This window comes from Corvus cornix, chromosome 1A, assembly GCF_000738735.6.
Source record: "Corvus cornix cornix isolate S_Up_H32 chromosome 1A, ASM73873v5, whole genome shotgun sequence".
Classification (NCBI taxonomy): Eukaryota; Metazoa; Chordata; class Aves; order Passeriformes; family Corvidae; genus Corvus; species Corvus cornix.
In genome coordinates, this window is record NC_047057.1 from 61,157,149 (window position 1) to 61,180,139 (window position 22,991).

Below are 22,991 nucleotides of genomic sequence, written 5' to 3' on the forward strand. Positions count from 1 at the left end.
CACAGCCTCCTTCAGGCATCCCCCTGCTCTGGCGTGGGCTCCTCCAGGGGCTGCAGGTGGATCTCTGCACCCCCAGGCCCTCCAGAGGCTGCAGGGGCTCAGCTGCCTCTCCATGGGCTGCACCATGGAATCTCGGGGGAATCTCAGCTCCAGAGCCTGGAGCAGCTCCTTCTTCTGCTTCTGCCCTGCCCTGGGTGTCTGCAAACTGTTCCTCTCACATTCACACTCCTCTCTTCCACCTGCTGTTGTGCAGTACTTTTAACCCTTTCTTAAATACATAATCACAGAGGTGCTACCAGTGCTGCTGAAGGGCTCAGCCTTGGCCAGCAGCAGGTCCATCATGGAACTGGGGGAAGCTTCTGGCATCTTCTCACAGAAGTCACCCCTGTAGTTCACCCCTTGCCACACAAACCTAACACACTCCTTTAACTCAAGTTTCTCATTACATTTTCTACAGCTTCCTAAACACACTTTACTCCCAAATGACCACTGGCAGAATGATACCAACAGGTTGATTTAACAATAATGATAACAGTTTCTTGTGTCTGGCAGGGAGGAGAGATTTTATACATGTTTGAAGAACAAAGGGATCCCTTCCAACATGCACACCTCATTCTGAGCTTGCAAAATATTTAGAAATGGAAAATTCTGCGACTTCTTCTCCTTTACCAAAACATAAAAGGGCCCTTCAGAGAATTGTGTATTCCCTCACTAGGCTGTGCACATCAACACCAGCAACATCAGCATAGAGTTCAGGCACCACTGGCTCTGGCACCTGCAGCACTGTGTGCCCATTGCTGGTCTTCATAGCTGTTTTCAGAGAGCACAAGAGGTGTGTTGGAGAAGGCCGGTGAGCTGCACTCCACTGCCAGCAGGACTTCATGATGCAGTACCTGTAAGGTGGAGAAGAACGAGAAGCACCAACACAAAGTTTTGTTACAGTCAAACCATCTCGTATTTAAAATGCCTGGAAAAATCCTCCTTTTCTCCTTCATGTGAAGTTCTTTCAATGACCCTTTGAAATTTGCAGCCACATAATGATGTATGGGCATGAAGCTGTTTGCCAGGATGTCAGCTGAGAGTATGGGAAATCCACTTTTGAAACAGCATTATGGAACGAAAAAACTTCCAAATATTAAAAGAAACTATGTCTTCACACAAAGAAATGTACCTTAGATCTTCCCTGTGGATGCTTTGATCATTTCACAGAATATCCTACAACCTAGAGGAGAAAAATCATTCCACAGCAGTGATGCACCTTGCAAGGAAGCAGTGGAGCAGCAAAATGCAACGGCACTTAAGGAAACAGAAACAAGTGTAATTTTCAACAGAAGGAAACAGAAACAAGTGTCATTTTCAAAAGAAGGACAGAAGGGTTTTGGCCACAGAGGTTTTATGCAGCAGAACCCAGTAAGAAGATGTGGCAGACACAAATGTTCTCAGCTAACAGGTTACTCTTAGCATAGTCTAGACTTAGAAATCTTGTGTAAGATCTCGTTTTCTCTGTCTCACTTCCATTTAGCTCTGCCAATCTCATGTTCAATTGTTCATAAAGCAAGTGGCTTACATGGCTTGCTGGCAGCTCGAGGGCTGCTTCATAATGTTCTGTTTCTGCAGGTATGATAAGATGTCAGAAGTCGGCACCTCAGGATATGGTGGAGCACCTGGAAAGGCAGAAGGAGCAATGGTAGAAAACGCTATGGCAATGGTTGCAGATAGCAGCTTCTGTGCAAGACTGGCTTCCTGCCCTACCAAAATCTGTTTTTTTCCTACCACAGTTCACAATAACAGAAAGTTTAAAAGGAATCGGCAAGACTTTGCAAGCTGGAAAAAAAACCAGGGTGCTTATTTAAATGGCCCAACTTTACATTCTAAAGTTCGAGATTTTGGGTCTTGTTAATTTGCTGCTTCCTTACATATTTTTTTTTTTATTATCATTAAGTCTTCTTACCTAATGTAATCATTTCATACAGTAGAATTCCAAAAGACCATCTGCAAGAAAAGTAAACAAAGCAAAGTTGTTTGCTGGCTTAAATACATAAAAACAACTAGGCATGGCCTGCAGACAGGAGAAAGTATGAGCTGTAAAAGAGGAGTGTTATGCAGAAACTAGATCTGCCTTCCTGTGAACTTCAGGACATGAAATGATACACAAAGGAATGAAAGAGACAGATCTGACAGACAGGTGAACTTCTAGTCCCAAAATGAAGCCATACATGTCTGCCTTGATGGTAGGGGGTTTGCTCAGGAGCCTCTCTGGTGCCTGCCACTTGACTGGCACTTTCCGTGTGACTGAGCTGGCACCATGTGTATGACATTCGTAGGCCAGGCCCAAACCACAGAGCTTAGCAGTGAAGTTGTGATGAAGAAGGACATTCCTGGCAGCAATGTCACCATGGAACAACTTCTTTTCTTCAAGATAAGCCTGGGAAATTGGAAAAGAAAGAAAGAAATCCAGATGATTTTAAAAGGAAATTTAATTGATATAAATCTTCACTGAGTATGCTTGTCTTCCACACTGTGCAGTAGAGGCATGTGCTCACCAACACAATGGAAGCATATTTTAACAAAGCCTTCATTCCCAGTGCTTAGGCCACCGTGCAAACTTGTGTTGCAATCAAGCAAGAATGAAAAAATGCAGCCAATGTGAGCAGACTTACCAGAGCTGCTGCAACCTGCTGTCCAACCTCATACACCTGCCTCTCAGTGAAGTCATAGGGGACACCATCCATTGCCATTACATCCTAGAGACAAGACAGGAGACCTTGGTTCAAACAAATGCCAAAGCAGTAGGGTAGTGGGGAATGTTTCCTTCTAGTCTATCGAATCTTATGCTCCTCCTCCTCACAATTGATCATAAACAGACTGCAATGTAAGAGGACATGGATGGGTGATGTTGATGGTGTGTTGAGTAAGACAAGTACACCAGAGACAACTGGTGGGAAAATTGAAAGGTGGGGAAAAATTCATAGGTTAGACAGAAATTGTCAGAATGACAGTGAGGAGTGACACTCCACACAGGTGAATGACAGATATACTATAAATTAGAATGCTGAGTAGAAAAGCACATTTCTAATATATGAATGGCTACCTGAAATGAGACTAAGAGTCCATCTCTCATACTGCCCTGCCTGTAACAGTAACCCTAGCTGGATGCCCAGATGAGAAAAAGGTAGCACACAATGTTCTTCCTGGCATTTTACAGACCACAGATACCTTCTATTTAAAAACTTCCTGAGATGGTTATGGTTTCAGCATGTTCAGCAACCTCTGAAAGGCTACCTTCCATGACTGCATTCCGTCATGCCTTGACCTCATATGACGTTCCAGTATCCACAGCAGTCAGTGGCAAGACCTTCCATTAGTCAAACTCCTCACTTCATGGAGAACCAGCTCCATTTGTTTGTTTTGAACATGACATGTACTGGCTTTATTTGCTTCTGCTTGGACCTTCTGCTGAATAGGACAGGAAGCAATTCTACATTTAGAGTTTCAGATGTAAGAGTGATGGGTTTACACAGTAACACGGCAGAGTTTTGTCCCCACGTCTTTTGTAACAGGGAGTCATAAAATCACAGAATAAGCTGAGTTGGAAGGGACCCCCAAGGACCATCAAGTCCAACTCCTGGCCTTGCACAGGACATTTCAAAACTCCCACCCTGTCCCTGACAGCATTGTCTGAACACTCCTGGAGCTCAGCCAGCCTTGGAGCTGTGAGCATTCCCTGGGGAGCCTGGTCAGTGCCTGACCACCCTCTGGAGAAGAATATCTTCCTGCTATTCAATCTAAACCTCCCCTGATATTTGGGGTCTGTTTTAGCTTGAGTTAACATTTTCAATGGACTGAGTATTTTTATACTATCAGACCTCATCCCATCAGATTTTACTCCTCATCAGCAATGGGCAGACATGAAGCCATCATTCACATGTGAAATTTTAACCTGTGCATCATTTAATTTTTAACTATGCTGAATTTCATCTGTTCTTTTTATTGGCAAGTCTTTCAATCTTGGAAGATCCTTCTGCAATTCCTCTGGGTCAGCCCTTGCCTTTACTGGCTGGAACCATCAGCAAATATCATCATATCACTGTCACCCATTTTTAAGTTACTAATACATGCAGTGAACAGCACCATGTCCCAGATGGCTGACCTCCCTCCAGTGCAAGTACCAACCTTTCATCTTATATTCTATTTCCTGTCTCTTACCAATTTGTTATCCTCCCATGACCTTCCCCCTGTGTGGGAATTGCTCTGCTTTCTTAAAAGCATTTGGAGTGAGACGGGATTTAAAACTTTAGAAATTCGGGTGGCTGTATGAATTCACTTTAATTCCAGTGCCTGCTACGCCCTTCAGTGGTCTGCAAAGTAGGACCTTTGTGCAGAACTTCTTCGGGGTATGGAAATAGTTTTGAGTGATACAGAGGGATGCATGGAGAGATGAAAAGAATCATCTATGATTCATGGCTAGGTATGTACCTAAGGAATTTAAGAAGCTATTCTGTCATCACTTCTTTTGACTCACCTTCCGACATGTCCACAAAAATGTCAATAGGTCACCTAGAGACACATCTTCCATGATCATATAAAGTGGGAGCTGGTCTACACAACATCCAACCAATTCAACCAGGTTCTCATGATGGCCAAGATTTTGATGGAATTTAATCCTTCCCAAGAAATCCTTTATTTTCTGGGGACTAGCCAGGTCTGAAAGAACAAAAGAAAACAGATTAAAAACGAAACAACAAATGGAAGCAGCAAAGAACAGGTTGACAGCTAAAATCAACATGGTCAGCAATCTTTAATCCTACAAAGACATTCCTACAAGAACACCTCTGACCTACTACACTGAACATGTTCTTGCCAGTACTGATGGAAAAGCTCTACCCAGCATCATATCTGGGATACAGAGACTGTACCAAGGTGGATCCTGACCATGGGCCTTACCTTGCAAGGCTTTCAATACCACAGTCTTAGTCTTCCCAGAGCTCCCAGTTTCCAACTGTGCTCTGTAGATGCTCCCATAGGCACCATGTTTTATCAGCTGCAAGGTGCCTGGTGAGAGCTTCTCTCGTGGGATCTCTAATTCTTTTAGAGTCAAGGATGCAGAATTTAGAAGGCTCTCCACAGATGTCTCACTCAGCTGGATGTAGTGGTTCTCTGTTGAGCAGGGTTCCTGCTGGTTCTTTTTCTTCACTGATAAAAGCAAATACATATGACGCATAAAAACAGACAGATGAACTCTTGTAATAAGTGGCAATGCTCATCCTCCTATCCTCTTTAGTTTTTGCTCCACGGTGTTTTGGAAATCAGGGCAAAGTAAGGAACTGTTACTGTATCTTACTTATCCTGGTCCTTGAAAAGGAGAAAGAATTTATCTCCCCCTCTATTTGATAAAAAGACAGAACCAGTCTAGAAATTTCTCCCATGTTTAACTACATAACCTTTATAGGTAAGACACATTTGGACTTCATTCCCATGTGCTCAAGCAATGAACATTTTCTTTTATTACCAGTTCTCAATTATTTCTCTTAATATAGGCTCAAGAGGCTTTTTTCCCCTCTGCATACCCAAAATTAATTCAGAACTGTATTTTCATTTCCACACAGCCACATATGTATCAACAAACCTTCCCCTACCTCTTCACCAGTCCCTGTTCTACTTCATGTTGTCTCCATAGGAAGAGGGAGACAGCAGTTTGAAATTAAATTTCTTAAATGGCAGTATAGAAAATGGATTAACTAGGTATGATCTACATCAAAATTACTATCATTCATAACTACCCCAGTAAAACTCTCCTTGCAGCAGCCTCCAGGAAGCTGTTACATAAATACACTTTGCAGCTCTTGTGATGCTACCACAGCACATCAAACAGCCTACATTGTATGTTGCTTTCGATTTTCTCAGATCCATCTATACTACAGATTCCACTACTGTTGCTGCTAAGTGGAATAAATCAGGGTTCCCAATTTTTCTAATATTTACTGGATTGCTGAATACCACTCAGGATTCTCATAAATGGTTTTGCCTAACAGCTCAAGCAATGGGGAAATGGAATTGACTTCTAGCCAGCGAAACCACTACTCTTTCCTCTGGTTGAAAACCACTTTTTTTACCTTGTGTTCCAGCTGGTGCTGATTGCTCCTGCTTTGCTCGCAGGCCGCGGCAGTGGAGCCACAGGATTACAGTGAGCACAATGACAAAAAGTCCCACCAGGAGAACTGGGACAACGATCACTTCCGTTTGATATTCACGCACAACTAGCAGCAGAGAAAGAAAATGCAAAACCAAGGAATAAGCAGCACATTGGTTCTGTATAACCATGCAGCAACAATCCATTTCAGTAACTTTCAACACCAAAAGTGTGTGTTCCCTCCTCTGCTCCTTGGGATAGCAACTGGACACTGTTAGTGCTGCCACCCTATTTTTCAAAGGTGCTGAGTACCTAAACTGCATGAAATCACTGACTCCCACACCTAAGGTCACTCATTTAGATGCCTTAATATGGAGGCCAGAAATTGCAGCCATTTGAAGTACCATCCACCAGTGAAACAGAAATGGCACTGGCAGCAGGACAGCAGGGAGATGGGAAGGGCTGGATATTGCTATGTCATCACAAATACATGTGCAATTACAGCTCCTTCCAGTAAAATTACACGAAGCATTTTAAAGGAAACAGAGTGGTCACCTTTGGAATTTGACTGAAAGACATTGCAATTAGCAAGGTTTGTGAAGGCAACTATCTTTCTCATGTCCCCCAGATGTGGAGGTGGTCAAGACCATTTTTTCAGTTCCCAAAGATGGCAGAAAGTAGCGAAATCAAAATCTCACAAAACTGGTCCTTTGGAAAGCTGCAGGGAATCTTTAATGACTGCTGTACACCTAATTCAAAGTAGAAATTCTCTAAAATGGCTGAAATTATGTGAGATGAATCCTGCCACAAAGCCTGCATCCCCATAAACATTTCTCCCCTGAAACACAATGCAGGGAAAGTGCCATCAAGTCTTTCTGTGCGGACTGGGGTGCAGGTGGAGGAGAAGAAAGGGCTTGGTACACTTAGTGAGGCTGGCCTTCCTGCCCAGCATGTGAAAGCTTATTAAAGGAATGTGTGAATCTTACCACATAGCCTGTCATTGCTATTGCACTCCAGCAGCATCCGTGAGAGTCTTTTCATGTCCCCTGCCATGATCAATTAAAAACAAGCAGGTCTCCAATCCCCACCTCCTGCACAGACGTAAAGAATAGCAACAAAATTTATTGGGAGAAAGGATGATGATGAAACAACAAGTGAAGTGAATATGGAGCTTTCTGCCCCTTACAATCAGTCGTTGCATGAAGCAGCACTGGGATTTGGAGGTTTAGAGAATGGCACAGGACATCCACTATCACATCCTATGGATGATGCACTGCATGACTACAGAGCATTTAGGGATAAGCTTGTTCTACAGCACTTCATAAACAAATGAGGACCCCTAGGCCTAAATGGCATATGTACAAAAATCCATAGTTACAAACCTAATTACATTTAAAGAACAGCTAATACACTCCTAGCTAACACACTTTTTAGATGCCAGAATGGCTCAGCATTTTATCTTCTGGTCCATTACAAGTGAACAGATCAGCAGCATGCATAGAAAATATCATTCTTGACTACAGTCCTTGCCACAACTCCTACTGTTGCTGCACAAAGAGAAGGAGAAAAAAGAGTTGTCATTAGGGTTCTCTGGTACCAACTTCTGAGCACTGCCACATCTGTAGGTATTCTGAAGCACAACATCTGCAACTCTTTTGCATTTGCAGCTGAAAATCCAGATGCAAGCATGCACCTTGTTCAGTCACTGATTCTTACAAACATTGCTAAAATTTAAGACTTAACAGCTTCGCAAACAGTATCATCTAGAATATTTTATAGGAATTGTGACTTTTACCCTGTAAGTACCTATTTTGTTTTCAGCTGTAAGTTTAAGGCAATTAACCTCAGTGGCAAATATAGGGCATTGATTTTTATGGAATTTGGTGATTAAACATTTAACAGAGTTTGTTCTCATGCTTAAAATTAATGAGTGAAATTATTCTTTACCAGCTGCACAACAGAGGCAGTAGAGGAAAACAGAATATATCTGTGCTTTAAGGTATCACAAAAAGTCTGTTTCCTTTTTTTTTTAATTTCATTCTTAATATGCTAGCAAATTTACCTGGTTCCAAAGTGTGGCTACACCATGAATCCAGTCAAAGGAGTAATAACCCAGCAATAATATCAAGTTTTTCAGGTACACTCTGAAAGCACGCACACTAAAATAACCCACCTCACCTCTAACACACACACACACTTAGACACAAATACACAGGAGCAGTCCTGGCTTCCTTCATTCTCAGGTACACACAGACTTTAGGACCATTAGCCAGCAATCATATTGTATAATCTAAGTCATGAACAGTCCAAGCTCCATCTTAAAACTTGCTAATGGCTTTGTACAGGTGCTTACCAGAAATGCACGCTAGCATTTAAACACCCTGCATGCACAGGCACACAGAAGCACACACACTGCAGTTTGTGCTTACAGAGAGAGCAGCAAAGATCCATGTGAAAAAGCTCTGACACAGCAGCCATGTCTACACTGGTCCCTGTCTGTAAAAAGGATTCCTCCCTACTCCTTTATACACCTCCCAGCAGTGACGCCAGTGGGTGGCACCCATGTTTTCCAACCACACTCAGGGCAGAACTATGGGATCCAGGAATGAAAACACTGGCAGCCATTGGCACTTTATTTGCCCTGGCACTCCTACTGCTGCTTTTGCTTGTGGAGGTGTTATCACTGGAAAAACTTGACTAGAGAAGCCCATTTACACTATGTGTCTGTCCTCTTGCAAAACTCAGCAAGCAGAAAAAGAAGTTGTACTCAGTAAGATAATTCTGAAGTACCTTTCAGAGCTACTTTTCAGGTCAAGAGCAAATAAATTCCTGTACTAGGCTGTTTCTGCAACTTACGTTTTTAAGTCACGTTATTGCAGCTCTTACATTTCTATCCGCACAACGAGAATGGTAACTCAGAAATCCACAGAACTCACGTAATACATTGAATATTTTTTGCAATGGGAGACACATGAAAGTTATGCGGAACTAACACGTTCATGTGCATACTCAACACAGAGCAGGACTACTGACAGTGCTCAACTAGTTATTTTATTAGATGAAGACAGATTTCCAGCACCAAGCCAGCGGAGAGGGCAAAAATACCTTAAAAGGTTCAAAACCTGTACCTCACTGGCATTCTGATTTTCCTTGCCTGTGTGTTACACTGTACCAAAATCAGTGCTGTCTAGATCATGTGCACACATACACTGTGTTACTCCAATTTAGAATTTGCATTAGAGAATTTGTGCAATTTCAACTGAATGTCAGCTTATTTATTCCACTCGTTTTTTTAATACCCTCTTACCCAGACTGAATTCCACTCACTGGAATTCCTAGAACCATAGAATCATTAACGTTGGAAAAGACCATTAAAATCACCAAGTCCAAAAGTCAGCCCAGCACCACGTTCACTACTAAACCATGTCCTCATGTGCCCCATCCACAGGTTTCTTGTACATTTTCAGGGATGGTGACTCCACCAGCTTCACTGGGCAGCCTATCCCAATGCTGAATGACTCTCAGCAAAGAAATTTTTCCTGATCTAATATAAATATCTCCTGACACAATTTGAGGCTGTTTCCTCTCCTCCAGTCCCTTGTTCCATGGGAGCAGAGCCCAACCCCCCCGGCTGTCCCCTCCTGTCAGGGAGTTGTGCAGAGCCACAAGGTCCCCCCTGAGCCTCCTTTGCTCCAGGCTGAGCCCCTTTCCCAGCTCCCTCAGCCCCTCCTGCTGCTCCAGCCCCTTCCCCAGCTCCGTTCCCTTCTCTGGACACGCTCCAGCCCCTCAATGCCTTTCTTGTCCGGAGGGGCCCAGAGCTGCCCCAGGATCTGAGGTGTGGCCCCAGCAGTGCCCAGCACAGGGGACAGTCACTGCCCCGGCCCTGCTGCCACCCCATGGCTGGCACAGCCCAGGTGCCATTGGCCTCTTGGCCCCCTGGGCACACCTGGGCTCATGTCCAGCCGCTGTCCCCAGCAGCCCCAGGGCCTTTCCCAGCTTTCCAGCCCCTCTGCCCCAGCCTGGAGCTGCAGGGGGTTGGTGTGACCCAAGGCAGGACCCAGGACTTGGCCTTGTTGACCCTCAAATCACTGGCCTAGGCCCATGGATCCAGCCTGTCCAGATCCCTCTGCAGAGCCTTCTGACCTTCAACCTGAACCCAAAGCCTGATGTCCAAGCCAAATACACAACAAAGACCATGGTACCTAAAAATAGCAGAAGCAGCTGCTCTTAGACAATGGGAAGTACAAAGCAAAACCTTAGCAGAAGTTAAACTGCAGTCACCAGCATTTGCAAACTGCTCCCAGCAGACTCCTTGGTGCACTGCATGTGGCACAGCAGTGCCACAGCCCGGCAGCAGTGACAGGTTAATCAGCCCCCATACCTGCCCCACACCGACACTGCTCCTCTGCACACATTTGCCAACAGGATGAACACCTGGGGAAAGGTGGCATTTTGTTTCCACCCACGTTTGCTTGCCAAGCTGTTCTGCTGCCCTGGCAATTGAGACAAAGCACAGAGGGCAACAGAGGGACAGGAATAAGCAGCTAGAAGATGGCAGCTGTGAAGGCCGCTTAAACCAGTTCGGGAAGCCCAAATACTGAATGTGAATGTAGCTGAGCTGAATTAAGTGCTCACCAATACCAAAAGAAGGGATTATCTCTTCTCTCTGCTGTCTTCTCATTGCTTGTTTTGCTCTCAGTTGTGCAATTCATCACATGGTAAACTGATTCAAACCACTAACCCAGCAGGAAAAATTCACTGCTCTTTTGCCATGGTGATTTCCTGCCATTTTAGTGGTCAGTATTAGTCAGGGGTGAATGGCTAATTCATCTAAAGCTGCACTGTGAAACCACTCCCTGTGTCAGCACAGATCCACAGGCACTCTGTGCCAGCAGAAGCCTTACCATGATTTTTCCAGTCCTCTGTCATTCATTCTCACATGTATACTGTCTCCTTAGCAATAGCAGAAGCATTCACATGGCAGTGTGGTAAACTGAACCAGGAAGGTGATCTGCCCTAAAATAATTAATCCTCTCTCACATTTTATGGCCTTGAAGTTCCCATCAGGCTCAAATTATCCTATTTAAAGTGCCAGGACTAAGACTTAAGAAGCCTGAGTTACAAACATTGTGGTGAAGACTGAAAAGAAAAATATCAAGACTTATACGCCCATGGAATATATGGGAACAGACAGCTTGAATACTGCCCACACAGAAGCTGCCTGCTGTTTGCTCCTGCCATGTTCAGGAGAGTAAGTTGTCCATATTCACAGCAAATACACAGTTTTGCCACTGAAGATGTCTGACTTGCGGCTACCAGCAGTTCCCATCATCAGTGCAAACGTCTAAAGCCTTGTGTAATGATTAGCTAAAGGTCTAAAGAAACAGCTGATTAATTTTATATGACAAAAATATAGGCTAAGATTAATTTGAATCGTCATTAGACCCTTTAAAAAGTGCTATGAGCTGATATGGAATTAATGTAGTTATTTCTCCAGACATCCTGTCCCACATTAACTACACACCACTTTATTACAAAAATACTCTTACACGTGTTTTTCATGCACTAATTGTGAGGACCAGCTGTAACACAGCTACAGGCACATAAAGAGCAGCTGAGTAATTCAGTAACTTCAGTCCCACACTGCCTGACTGATAAAAGGCAAAATAAATCCTTAAACATGATGTCTTCTACTTAATTTCTTGCAGTGGCAGAACCTTGCTCTCCAGCTTTTCCAGTTACCATTTCACTGCTGCTTTTATTATTTCCCTCCTCTTTTATCTGACCTTTGAACATGGTCAACAGTCAAGGCTTTGGCAACTGCTCCGCACAAGCGTACTGTGCTGGCTGTGCAGTGGGAAGGGAGAGGAGCTACCAGGGAATTGCAGGAGCCAAAACAGCAGGAAACCACCAGGTGTGGCAGGTTGTGGACATTGAATGTGAGGGAAGAGGGAGAAGCAAAGCACCATTGTAAAGCAAACAGTGAAAAAGAGATTTTTTTTCCCCTGCCATGTCCACTGTTTACTAAAAGCAGCATTCAAACCAAATAAAAAACGAGACTGACAGGTTTCAGCCATGCATTTGTTAGACTACATATTCTGTCTCTTCTGCCTGCAGGAGACCTTAGTGACTATTTCCAGCAGCCTGGCAGACCACGACATCTTTGCAAGGTTTTCCTGGCCCCTGGAGTCATCTCACCTCTCACTGCAAGGCACATGTGGGTACCAAGCAGCATCTTCAACTGTGAGAATGGGAAATTCTGACCAGCCACACCAGAGTCACTTCTGTCCTTGTAAAGAAGGTCTCAGCTATAAAGACTTAGTAGTATAACTCACTTTTGAAACAGCTGGTAGCTGTAACACCCTGTAAGAAAACAAAGTGTTTCAAAAATCACATACAGAGACACAAGATTGGTCCAAAAATTTGAGTATCAAACCTATGCTAGCTGCTACAGAGGCATAATAAGGGAGTGAAAGAAAATTAGCCTGACCACTTTGGAAAAGCTAGACCATGGAGAAAACAGCAAATAATGAGGCCCATGCTGCTATTTGAGCAGGTGGTTACTTAGGGCAAACTTGGCTCCTTTTCAATATAGCAGAAAAAACAGGCAAAGTTAACAGTCACTACTGCACTGAGAAACGATTCAGGAGGACTCAGTGCTGCTGTGCTTTTATGCTAAAAATGTTAGTCCTAACTGGCACCATTTCATCTCAGTGGAGATATGCGGGTTCTTATGGTGCTAGGTTTTGCTTAAACTCAGATCATCTAAAAAAATTAATTTATTTGTGCTGCACGAGGAAATCTAAGTACAGAAGTGTGAAATAGTACAGAAGCTGAATGGAGATTAAGACAAAAATATTTCTTCTAATACAGACATGGCCTACTACAGTTTCTGGAAAATTAACATACATCTTGATCACTCCCACTGAGTTAAGGCCACCAAAAGTAATTCCTCACAGGTAATCTGCAGAATAAATCAAAATGATAAAAAACCCCTGAGGAATACATTAAGCTGAAGCCCTTAATGAGTGGGCTGTTAAAAGTCTAGAGGCCAAACTTTCAACAGCACACTCTCACCTATGGCTTCCTTTTAAGAAGTCAAAATCATACTCTACTTTTGAAAATGTCTCCCTGCTGACTGATCTCTGATTTAGCTGGTAGCTGCCTGGACTAAGCCTGTATCATACCCCAGCACAAATACAGAAATTCTGAAAAACTGTGACAGAACGTGAGAAGAATGAAGGACTTTTTTTTCCAAAGGACCATGCATACATATAGCTCTTATTGTGCAAAACCTACTGTGTGATAACAATATTGCATGACATCACATTGCTGCTTAATGGCTTAAGAAATCCAACAAAAATCTGCTTTCATAAATTCACAGCCACTTGAAGCTGTGTAAACAACTTTAGTTTCAGTCTCCCAAGTTCTGGATGTTTCTTGGTGGATTTAACACAGATTTTGTTTATAATTTAATCAGTAGCTCATGCACACACAGGTAAATACAGGAAAATCTAGATATCTGCACCACCTCAGGTTGGAGTTCACTGCCCTATAATCAAGCAACAGTGATGGGAGTAAAATGGTAATTAGTCTTGAATTCAGCCCTAGGCATGTATTACTTAACTAAAGACTGGACATATTTATACACAAATGCATAGCATCACCCTGTTTCAGTGAACTGAGACTAATTTTTACAAAACTTAATTACCTTGTTAACTTCTTCCTCTTTAAAAAATGCCTATGAGCTATTTCAATCAAATCAGCCAGCATGTACAGGACATCCCTCTTTTTTTTCTCAAAACCCCAATACCATTATGATCACAGAAATTACTATAAGCAGCTTCACTACAAGCAGTAAGCACAGGCACGTATGTACATGCACACATACACAGACACACAGACTTTACAGTACAGCTATCTTCTACTTCAGATCACATTTATGTTAATGAAAGTCTTTTAAAAAATAAATATTCATGGTTTGATCCTCCAGAAGTGCTTTCTCTCACTTACCTGAATGACACCACTTCCCTTGCCCTGCGGTTGTCTTCTCCTGCTGCGAGTTCCCAGTTTGTGAGGCCACTCCCAATAACGCTGATGATTACCTTGGAATGGCTGTAATTCTTATGACTAAGTTCCTCCTCACTGATTTTTCTACTCCAGTCCCGCCCAGCTTCAGTTCTTTGCTTCTCTAGGTCTTCTCAGCTGTCTCCCCAGGGATGTCCAACACACAGCTGACAGGAAGGCACACACTTGCAGAACGGGTCTGCCTGGCTTCCACACACCAGCTGCTCATGGGCTGACTACAGAGACAGGCACAGCAAGGAGCCCTCGGGCACACACCTGCAGTGGAATTTGAAAGGCAGACCAAAACAGACCAAGAAGGATAGGTTATGTAATAAACAGAATTCATACTCTTCTGGTTACAGGTTCATGTTGGAATAAATGGGCTCTTGGAACAGAAAATCTGTACAAAACCCCCAGGACTCCAGAGGCTGAAAAAGTCTTCCATTGGGAACACAGTGTGCAAATGAAGAAAGAGATACAAGACTAACAATTATCAAAACACACTACAGCAGAGAGCAGGAACACAGGGTTTTTTCACATTCTGCCTTGCCCCTTGGTGTCCCTCCTGCTCAGGCTGTCCATGCATTCTGCCAGCATTTTGGAAAATGGCTGGAGCCCTGTCATCAGCTTCCCCCTGCCCTTTCCTCACACCATCCTGAGCTCCCCAACCAGACTGGACAATATTCCTGAATTTTCCTGTGACCTTTTACTGGCCACGATGCCCTTGGGGTCTCCACTGTGCTCTGCTGGTATCCTCAGCAGCCAGAGGGTATAATCTTCATTGCATCTCAGCATTTTAGTTCTGGGGGCTTTCTTCCCAACTAACCCATGCATGCAAGTCCCAGCTGTTGGCCTGCCCTCCCCTATCACTGATAAATCTTGTGTTAAGAGTTTTCAATTCATGAGTCCTGGTTATATGAGTCTCCACAAGATTATTTGCTTACCTACTTCATAGGAGTTAGAGGCAGTTGCATTTCAAGAGTAAGCAACATTCTCATGTTGAGAGACAAACTTTATTTCACAGTCAGCAACTCGATGCACGTGGCTTTGGGAAGATGCAGCAGATGGTGTGATCTCTGCCAACTGTTTTAGCCAAACTCACCTACTCCTGTTAATATTTTGGTGCTGCATATAATCATGTTGTTGTGGGGAAAATTTTAGCTGTGGAACCATCAATAGTTTGGGTATCAAAAGACAATAGTTAATTTAAGAGAGACTTCTCCTTAGCATTGTTCTTCTGGCTGGCATTTACTACCCATGTGTGCAAAATGGTGAAAACCAGGAGTGATTTCTTCATTGCTTTGATCTCTCTACAGAGACTGGCAAGAGTGGGCAAAATAGCATCAGTGAAATAGTCCTGTGATATGGATTTTTATCCCCTGAGAAACCAGGAGAGACATCTTCTAGACTAAATATTTTCTCAGATTAGAAAGATCACTTCAGGTGCAGAGTGTAGGTTTAGACTCTGGCTTCAGCTTCCCTCCCATTCTGGTACTAACCTGCATTGACTCTGCAGTATTTCCTCCAAGAAGGAGCAGGGGATGTGTCTTACACCTCATTCTCCACTAAACAGTAGGCAAAATGCAAATAACAGTTCCTCATTCAAATGAGTTACACTCCACAGGCACCTTCCTCAAGGGCACCTGGGAAAACCTATTCAGATTCCTGTTTAAAAATATGACAACTGAAAATCTTCCCCTTCTTTCAGTTTCTACACCTCCCTGCTGTGGAAGAGAGTGTGAAAGGCAAAGGGTTAAATATTCGGGGTAAGCATATGCAAAAGCAGCAATGGCTGCTGCTTTTAATTTCCCCCACCAGTCCCTCAGTTGTGCTCCCAGTCTGACTGGTTGGATAAGGTACTTTAATGGTTCAGAGTTCAAGCTTCGGCCTATATAATCTTCCTCATTCATCAACAAGCCTTTCCCCCTGTTTAGTAAAGTGACAAAAGTCATTTATTGTCCTGTGAAAAACAGACTTTTCCTGCTTCGTCTTGTGTTGTATGTGCATCCACAAAGAAAACATTGCCTGTTTAACATCCTCTATCCTTCTCTGCTTTTTCCTTATGATTAAGCACACTGAAAGGCAGCAGACTGGCAGTCTTATTAACATAACCATCCCCTTTATCTCCAGGACAGCTACAGCACACCTACAAACCATCCTAACCACACACAGCTGCTGCACCATAACCTCAAGATGGGGTTCTGGGATTAAGCAGTGAAGTTCTTGACTTACTTTCACATTCTAATATAAGACTTAAAACTGTGGCTTATAGCTGATAGACTGTGAGTGATCTTTTGGTCAGCTTAAGCCCATAAGGGCAAAAACCCAGAAGATAAGGGGCTAATGTGTAAGTCACAAATAGCAACAGCCAGATGGCTGCAGAGCCGGCCAAGGATTGTGGCTAATACCAAGAATTGTTGGTAAGAACCCACTGTGAGAAAGAACAAAATGTGGCTGGGAAAGGGGCCATGGGGAGGAAGGGCAGGACTTTTCTGTGACAAACATCCTTGATGTAGTTTCTGCAGATAAGCAGAACATGGCACACTAAAGGAATAATCTGAAAAAAACCTCTTACCATTATCCCAAGTCTCTGTTCTGCCTCATGACCTTTGCCTCTCAAGGTAGCAGGTTTTCTTAATCATGAAAAATTACAAGCCTATTTTTTTTTTTAATGGCAATTCTATTGTGATTTTTCAGTTCATTCCTGCAGCATTTGTTACTTAAAATTTCCAAAGGTAGCACTATAGCAAAAGAAACAAAGTAGAAAACTGAAATGACCTAGTGATTAGGCATCAATCTTCATCAGCTAGCTGAAGGTCCAGTAATTCGCTAGCACTTCCTCTATTCACAGATTTTACTCAACTGCTTTTGAACTCCTGCAAAACTTTAGCAACACAATGCTCTATGATAAATTATACAGCATTCATGCGACTTGGGTGAATAAATACTTTTGTTTATTTTGAAGACGGATTCTTATCTTCAAACCAGCTACTCAGTTGGCAGTGAAATGAGTGGTGGTTGCTAAGTGATGAGCAAGTTTGCTGTATAATGAGAATACTAATATACCAAGTAATTTAAAAACAGGACTAAGTTTGTGTTTGTGTGGATGAAAAAGGAGAACAAGAGACAGCCCAAACCATTCAAGGTTTGGATATTGATCTGGAATGAGACATGACTTGGAGCATGGACAATTCAGAAATGGGACTTAATCCTCACTCTGCTATAAACCAGATAATTCCTAGTATCAGCAGACTCTTGACAAACTTTTGAGTCTCATTGCTTTTTCTCCAGAAGATTTCTAACCTGGTTTTGCCTAGTCCTGCAAACACCTTCTCCAGTATTTTTTTTTTTTCGTGGAAGCAAAGATCATAGAATCACAGAAGAATTTGAGAAGGGAATTTTAAAGACCATCCAGTTTCAACCCCCCTGCCGTGGGCAGAGACACTTTCCACTTGTCCATACAGCCTGACCCTGAACACTTCCAGGGATGGGCATCCACAACTTTCTCAAGGCAACCTGTTCCAGTGTCTCACCATCCTCACTGCCAAGTATTTTTTTCTTTCTATCTAATATAAACCTACTCTCTTCAGCTGTGAACACGCTGCTCCCTGTGCTGTTATTGCCGACCTTGCTCTGACATCTCCCTCTATCCTGAAGGCGGGGCGAGACTCCCTGAGAAAAGCAGCAGAAACACCACCCAGCTTTCAAACTTAGGGGTTAACATGTACCTTCGGCGTTACTTTCAGGAAAGTTCCTGAAACCACCACGGCCCATCGGGAGCGGCCGGTCCCGCCACGGCTTCAGCTCCTGCGGCTCGGGGGCGGTGCGGGGCCGGGGCCGGGGCCGGGGCCGGGGCCGGGGCCGGGCCGGGGCCGGGGCCGGGGCCGGGGCCGGTCCGTGCTGCAGGCGGGGCCGTGGGCAGGGAGGACTTTACCTTCTCTGCTGCGGCCGCTGGCGACGAGCGCCCGGCCGGGCAGGGGCCGAGGGGACGCGGCGATACCCGGCCCGGCCCCGGAGGCGCGGGAGACCGGCGTGGTCCTGTTTGACATTCTCTATCCGTCTCTGCCTTTTCCTTATGATTAAGCACACTGAAAGGCAGCTGACTGGCAGTTTTATTAACATAACCATCCCCTTTATCTCCAGGACAGCTATTACAGACGTAGAAACCACCCAAACCACACACACGGCTCGGTCCGTGATGCCGCACAGAGCCGGCCACGGCGGCGCTGGAAGCGAGGGGCAGGAGGGACGCGGAGCCGGCACACGGTGCCAGGACACAGGCACAGCCCGGCGCCGCGGGGCCGCCGAGCTCTCCCGAGCGCTTGTTTTCGTAAAACACAGAATCAACCGAGCCCGCGAGCTCGAGGGCGGAGCGGGCGGGAGGGACGGCACGGCCGGCGGGCGGGGTTTAGTGTCCCGTTACCGCCCGCTCTGTCCGTGAGGGCGGGCGGCGGCGCCGCCGCTGCTGCGGGGACGCGGCCCCGGCCACGGCCGAAGGGTGCCCGTGGTGGGGGACAGCAGCGGGGCGTGGGCTCTCCAAGGGCTCCGGGGAAGGGGCTGCCCGGTTAACCTTAGTTTTACCTCGTTGTATGAAGAGCACCCAGCGTCTGAGGTTTGGCACCGGTTTAAAATCCTGTCAAGCCATTACAAACCGCCCGTCGCATTCCTTCCGCACGCATCGGGAATAAAACCCGGAAAGCAGATGCCCACTGAGTCTGAGGAATCATAGGATAAAAACTACGCAGTGTGATGGATAAAGGCGCCACACTGAAGTTCTTCCATTTCCTTCTTCATAGTTCTGTCCCATCCATCGGTGGTTTTCAGAATAGGAAATTAAAGGCAATGCTTTGCGTCACATTTTCGGTGAACACTGAGGTTCTAAACTTTATTTTTGCCCCAAGCATTTTTACATCCTAGAATTTCACCCCTACAACTAAACAGAGGTTAGGGAATCATAATCACTTATCTGCCTGTATGGTGACAGAACTTAGTGTTTGCACTTAACCTGGCTGGAGCCTGCAATTGTGAAATAAATACTGGTTACAAATGGGGATTTTACAAATAACTTAGAAAATTAGGAGTTGCCCTGGGTCAGAGTATTTGGGAGAGAAGCTGGAAGACAACTGTAACAGGGTAATGAAATTTGCTACTGAAGGGTTTGACAAAATGATCTGTTATTACTGATACAAAAAATCTTTATTTGGCACAAGCACAGCATATTTGAGCTAATTCTTTCTACTTAAATTAATTTCAAAATAGATTGAAAATAATATGCAGCATACAGGTGATGACCAGTAGCCTTAAGGTCAGATTCTTGCTGAATTCACTTGTAAATCTAAAATGTATATGCTTATTTTTATTTTATTTTTTATTGCAATGTTACTTTGTCTCAACTGTGAAAATCAACTCATTTTAGAGTAAAATGAAGTAGGAAATTCCTGGTTTCCTTATAGATGGCTGAATCAGAATTTCAGCAAGGAAACAATGATGATGGAAAGACGAGGGAGAACTTTAAAAAGAGCACAGAGGAACTTCTGGAGAAAATGGAAAATCTAACAGGTGCAGGTCTTTATTAAGAATGACATAGATTTTTGTACTAAAGACACTGAAGATTTATTTTTTATATTTCTTCCGTAAACTTCTGTGTGATAGAAACGTAAATGAAGACAATCACCATCAACTAATGCCCTTGTTCTTAATTGTGAAAAAGTATGCAAGTAATTTAGATGGTTCAGATGGCTCAGAACGAAAAATCGATAGGTGATGGATGCTTAAGCAGTTCAGAGTGTTGGTTAAAAACAGAAACACTACTAAGGTGTTTTATGTACAATTATTAAAATACAGTATATAAAATGAGACTTAGTTCTCAAAAATTGATACATACGACCTCCCAGGTCAGTGCACTACAGTGAATTCTTGGTAAAATAAGAGGGAATGTATGTAAGTGTACATAAGTTTAGCACATAAGTGCTAAAACTATTTGCTCAGCTTTATCAGATACTCATTATTTCAAAATCAATTTCATTATTTAAGTTATTCATTATTTCAATTTCATTACTTAAGTTGTCCGTAAAATATTTCATCTCTATGTTGCAGTCTCCTTGATCTTACTCTTCCTCATCTAACCCAAGCTGTAACTGGTCTGGAGAGAGGGTTCCTTATATAATATTCATATATTTTACAACAGTCTCTTGACTCTTTCTATTTGATTATCTGTTTTGTTGTGATTTTTAGGTGAAGTGTCCATCCCCCTTTTGTAATTTACATCAGTATACTTCCATTATGGAGTATTTTGAGGTATTTATAAAGAAGTAATACTGAACAGTCTATTTAGTCTTGAGTATTACTGCAGGCAGTTTGCATTTTATCTTACAGTCTTCTCTGAGATCTGAACTGATAATAATTAATTTTGTGTATTGAATCAGCCATTGCTTTTTTTCTGGCCAGAATTCCTGGTTTAGTAATACCTGTTGTGTTTGCAGTGTGGGCAACCCAGATAGTCTATGACTGCACAGCCATCCGGACCAACCCAGCCCTGACCACCACCATGCAGCACTTGGAAGATGCCTTCCTGAGGTGCAAAGAGCACATGGAGAAGAAAAGGCAAGAGGTGCTGATGGAATCTAGAGGTGAAGGGCAAAAAAAGGAATAAACTGAATTTGGTCACACTGGCAGAACAACAACCCTTGGAAAATCCCTTAGGTCTTTTTTCCTTCCAGCTGTGGAGGTTTCCCAGCCACTGTGGGAAATGGATTGGCTTTCCTCTTGCTAAGAACTACTTATTTGTGTACATCTGTGGAAGTATTTTATCGAGATTACACATACAGCTTTGTATTGTTGAGGGTAAAAGGCAGCAATGTGTGTATTCCTATGATGCCCATCAGTAATCCCTGTAGTGTTTGCACTCACAATTTACACACCCTCTGTCCTTTTCCCTGGAAGATCATACTCACTCCATGGTCTGGAGTGAATTCTTTGAGGCCTGAACAAGCTGGGGGGATGGGGAGCAGGGGTGCTGTAGAGGACTATCACAGTGCCATTGCACCAGCCCATGCCTTTCAAAGAACACTGAAGAATTGCTTGTTTTTCCAAATGAAAAGCAGGTGAAGTTCTAGATTTGCAGATAGACTGTGTTGGTTTTATTTGGGATCATCTAGGTGTTCAATTACATAGCTTTATTATTTAGATAGATCATCTGCACGTGTTTCATTTTCTTCCATTAGATTTTTAACCATTTCTTTGAACTGGTTTCCCCAGAAAGATTGTTCTTCTCAAACCCTCAGAAGGTGGCATGACTTACTGAATTAAAAAATTTGTACCATTATAGACTGCAGTGTGTGTGGTGGCATTGCTGCAGAAACCAAACTAACCATGTTATAAAACGTGCTTCTCTCCATATGTTCTTACTGTGCAATATGAGAAAAGGACAAAAAAATTACTTTTTTAGTCAGGATGTGGATTAAGAGCACTACCTCATGGCTTGTGGTTATACATAAATGAGTAATTTATCTGAGATGGAAATCAGTGCAACAAGTTTTAAGGATCTTCCCTTTCATTAAAATCAGTCTCTTTTAACTAGAAAGTAAGTACCATGTAGCAAGTGAGAGCATCTCCATCTCCTCTGAAGAGGTATTTAATGATTTAAATCACATATAAATGATCTCTAAAAGTTTGACAATTTTTAGACTGTGTATTTCTTTGAGATTGGTGGAACTAAATTCAGACAGAATGTTTATCCACACTGAAGTAAAAAATATGGAAGCAATTTAACTTTGTTTCTTTTTTTAATGGCACCAAGTATTTACAGAGGTACAAATGGTAAAGAACAAACTTTGAACGCCACACTTGAATTTCCAGTGGGTAGGTCTTCACTTCTCCCCAAGATTTTCTTCCCAGTTATGTGATGATTACGAGAGGAAAGTTAGGGATAGGCAGCAGTGCTTATTCCTAGAAAAGCTATAGAGCAAGTTATTTATACTTCTACTTTGTTGGTTTTTTTAAATTTAAGGTTGAATTTCTTCATTTATTGGGTTATTATTCACCATCTACCCCATTTCAGCCCCCCTAGAGCCTGCAGCAGAGCCCAGATAGCCCACATTGCAGCACCTTTATTTCCTGTCACAGGGGTGTGCCCGTGAATTTTCAGAAAATTATGTGGAGCAACAGCCCCATCTAGTGCTCACGTAACTGTACCAGTAAACTGGATTGCTGCCATCTCTTAATTCCCCAGCCCCCGTTTTCTGTGATGAAAAGTGTCAGCAGTCGTGTGCTGTGTAACAGTGCAATGCTTTTACCATCCATGTCACAGCAGAATTTATTGATCTTAGTTATGCACCGCACCTGTGGCAAGTGATGCCCAAGAGCCATCAAATGGAGCCACACATACTCTCAATACTCTGTTTTGGAGTTTCCATTAAGTTTTTTACCAAGAAACATGAGACTTACACAGAGCTTCCTGTATAATTCTGATGGAAATTCTGATGGTTGAAACTCTGCCCTTCTCTCCAGTGTAAAACAACTGAAACGGGGCTGAAATGTGAACATTTCACACATCCACTCAGGCATCTTGACCTGGTCAGGACATGACCTACAGCTCTGTTTAGAATATTTATTTCATTTACTACTACTGCTCTCTAGTTCTTTATTATAGCCCCACTTCAGGTTATCTCAGAAAGGCTCAGGAGTCCATACGAGCTGTTTTACCTTTTAGCAGTTTCAAAATTTCAGTCCAGATTCTTGCAGCAATTTTTCCTGAAATTGAATCTGTAACACCTCTATTTACACATACTATTAA

At 43.2% G+C, this 22,991-nt stretch overlaps 2 protein-coding genes across 5 annotated transcripts; one reads left to right on the plus strand and one right to left on the minus strand.

Moving 5' to 3' along the window:
- Nucleotides 1-120: 120 nt before the first annotated feature.
- STYK1 (serine/threonine/tyrosine kinase 1) lies at nt 121-18,243 on the minus strand. 4 transcript variants are annotated; one of them, XM_020585161.2, is made up of 12 exons: nt 17,926-18,036; nt 14,144-14,473; nt 12,329-12,493; nt 7,117-7,221; nt 6,114-6,257; nt 4,945-5,193; nt 4,523-4,704; nt 2,661-2,744; nt 2,217-2,425; nt 1,952-1,992; nt 1,568-1,664; nt 121-893 (listed from the first exon to the last, which is right to left on the minus strand). In XM_020585161.2, exons 4-12 carry the CDS (start codon nt 7,181-7,183, stop codon nt 689-691), a joined length of 1,278 nt encoding a protein of 425 aa, XP_020440750.2. In that variant the 5' UTR covers nt 7,184-7,221; nt 12,329-12,493; nt 14,144-14,473; nt 17,926-18,036; the 3' UTR covers nt 121-688. The 4 variants fall into 4 exon arrangements, with proteins under 4 accessions (XP_020440750.2, XP_020440751.2, XP_010408580.4 ...); XM_020585162.2 differs by lacking the exons at nt 12,329-12,493; nt 17,926-18,036 and adding an exon at nt 18,132-18,243; XM_010410278.4 differs by lacking the exon at nt 12,329-12,493.
- Nucleotides 18,244-19,650: 1,407 nt separating this feature from the next.
- On the plus strand, nt 19,651-21,474 carry SYCE3 (synaptonemal complex central element protein 3). Its single transcript, XM_010410277.3, has 2 exons — nt 19,651-19,756; nt 20,680-21,474. Exons 1-2 carry the CDS (start codon nt 19,651-19,653, stop codon nt 20,847-20,849), a joined length of 276 nt encoding a protein of 91 aa, XP_010408579.1. The 3' UTR covers nt 20,850-21,474.
- The last annotated feature ends 1,517 nt before the right edge of the window (nt 21,475-22,991 follow it).

Coding starts and splice junctions, on each gene's coding strand:
- STYK1 (XM_020585162.2), bottom strand. CDS start 7,183: ATGGCAGGGGACATGAAAAGACTCTCACGGATGCTGCTGGAGTGCAAT. Junction 5,194..6,113: donor AGCACCAGCTGGAACACAAG/GTAAAAAAAGTG, acceptor TGCTTTTATCAG/TGAAGAAAAAGAACCAGCAG. Junction 894..1,567: donor TCGAGCTGCCAGCAAGCCAT/GTAAGCCACTTG, acceptor TCCACCTTACAG/GTACTGCATCATGAAGTCCT.
- SYCE3 (XM_010410277.3), top strand. CDS start 19,651: ATGGCTGAATCAGAATTTCAGCAAGGAAACAATGATGATGGAAAGACG. Junction 19,757..20,679: donor GAAAATGGAAAATCTAACAG/GTGCAGGTCTTT, acceptor TTGTGTTTGCAG/TGTGGGCAACCCAGATAGTC.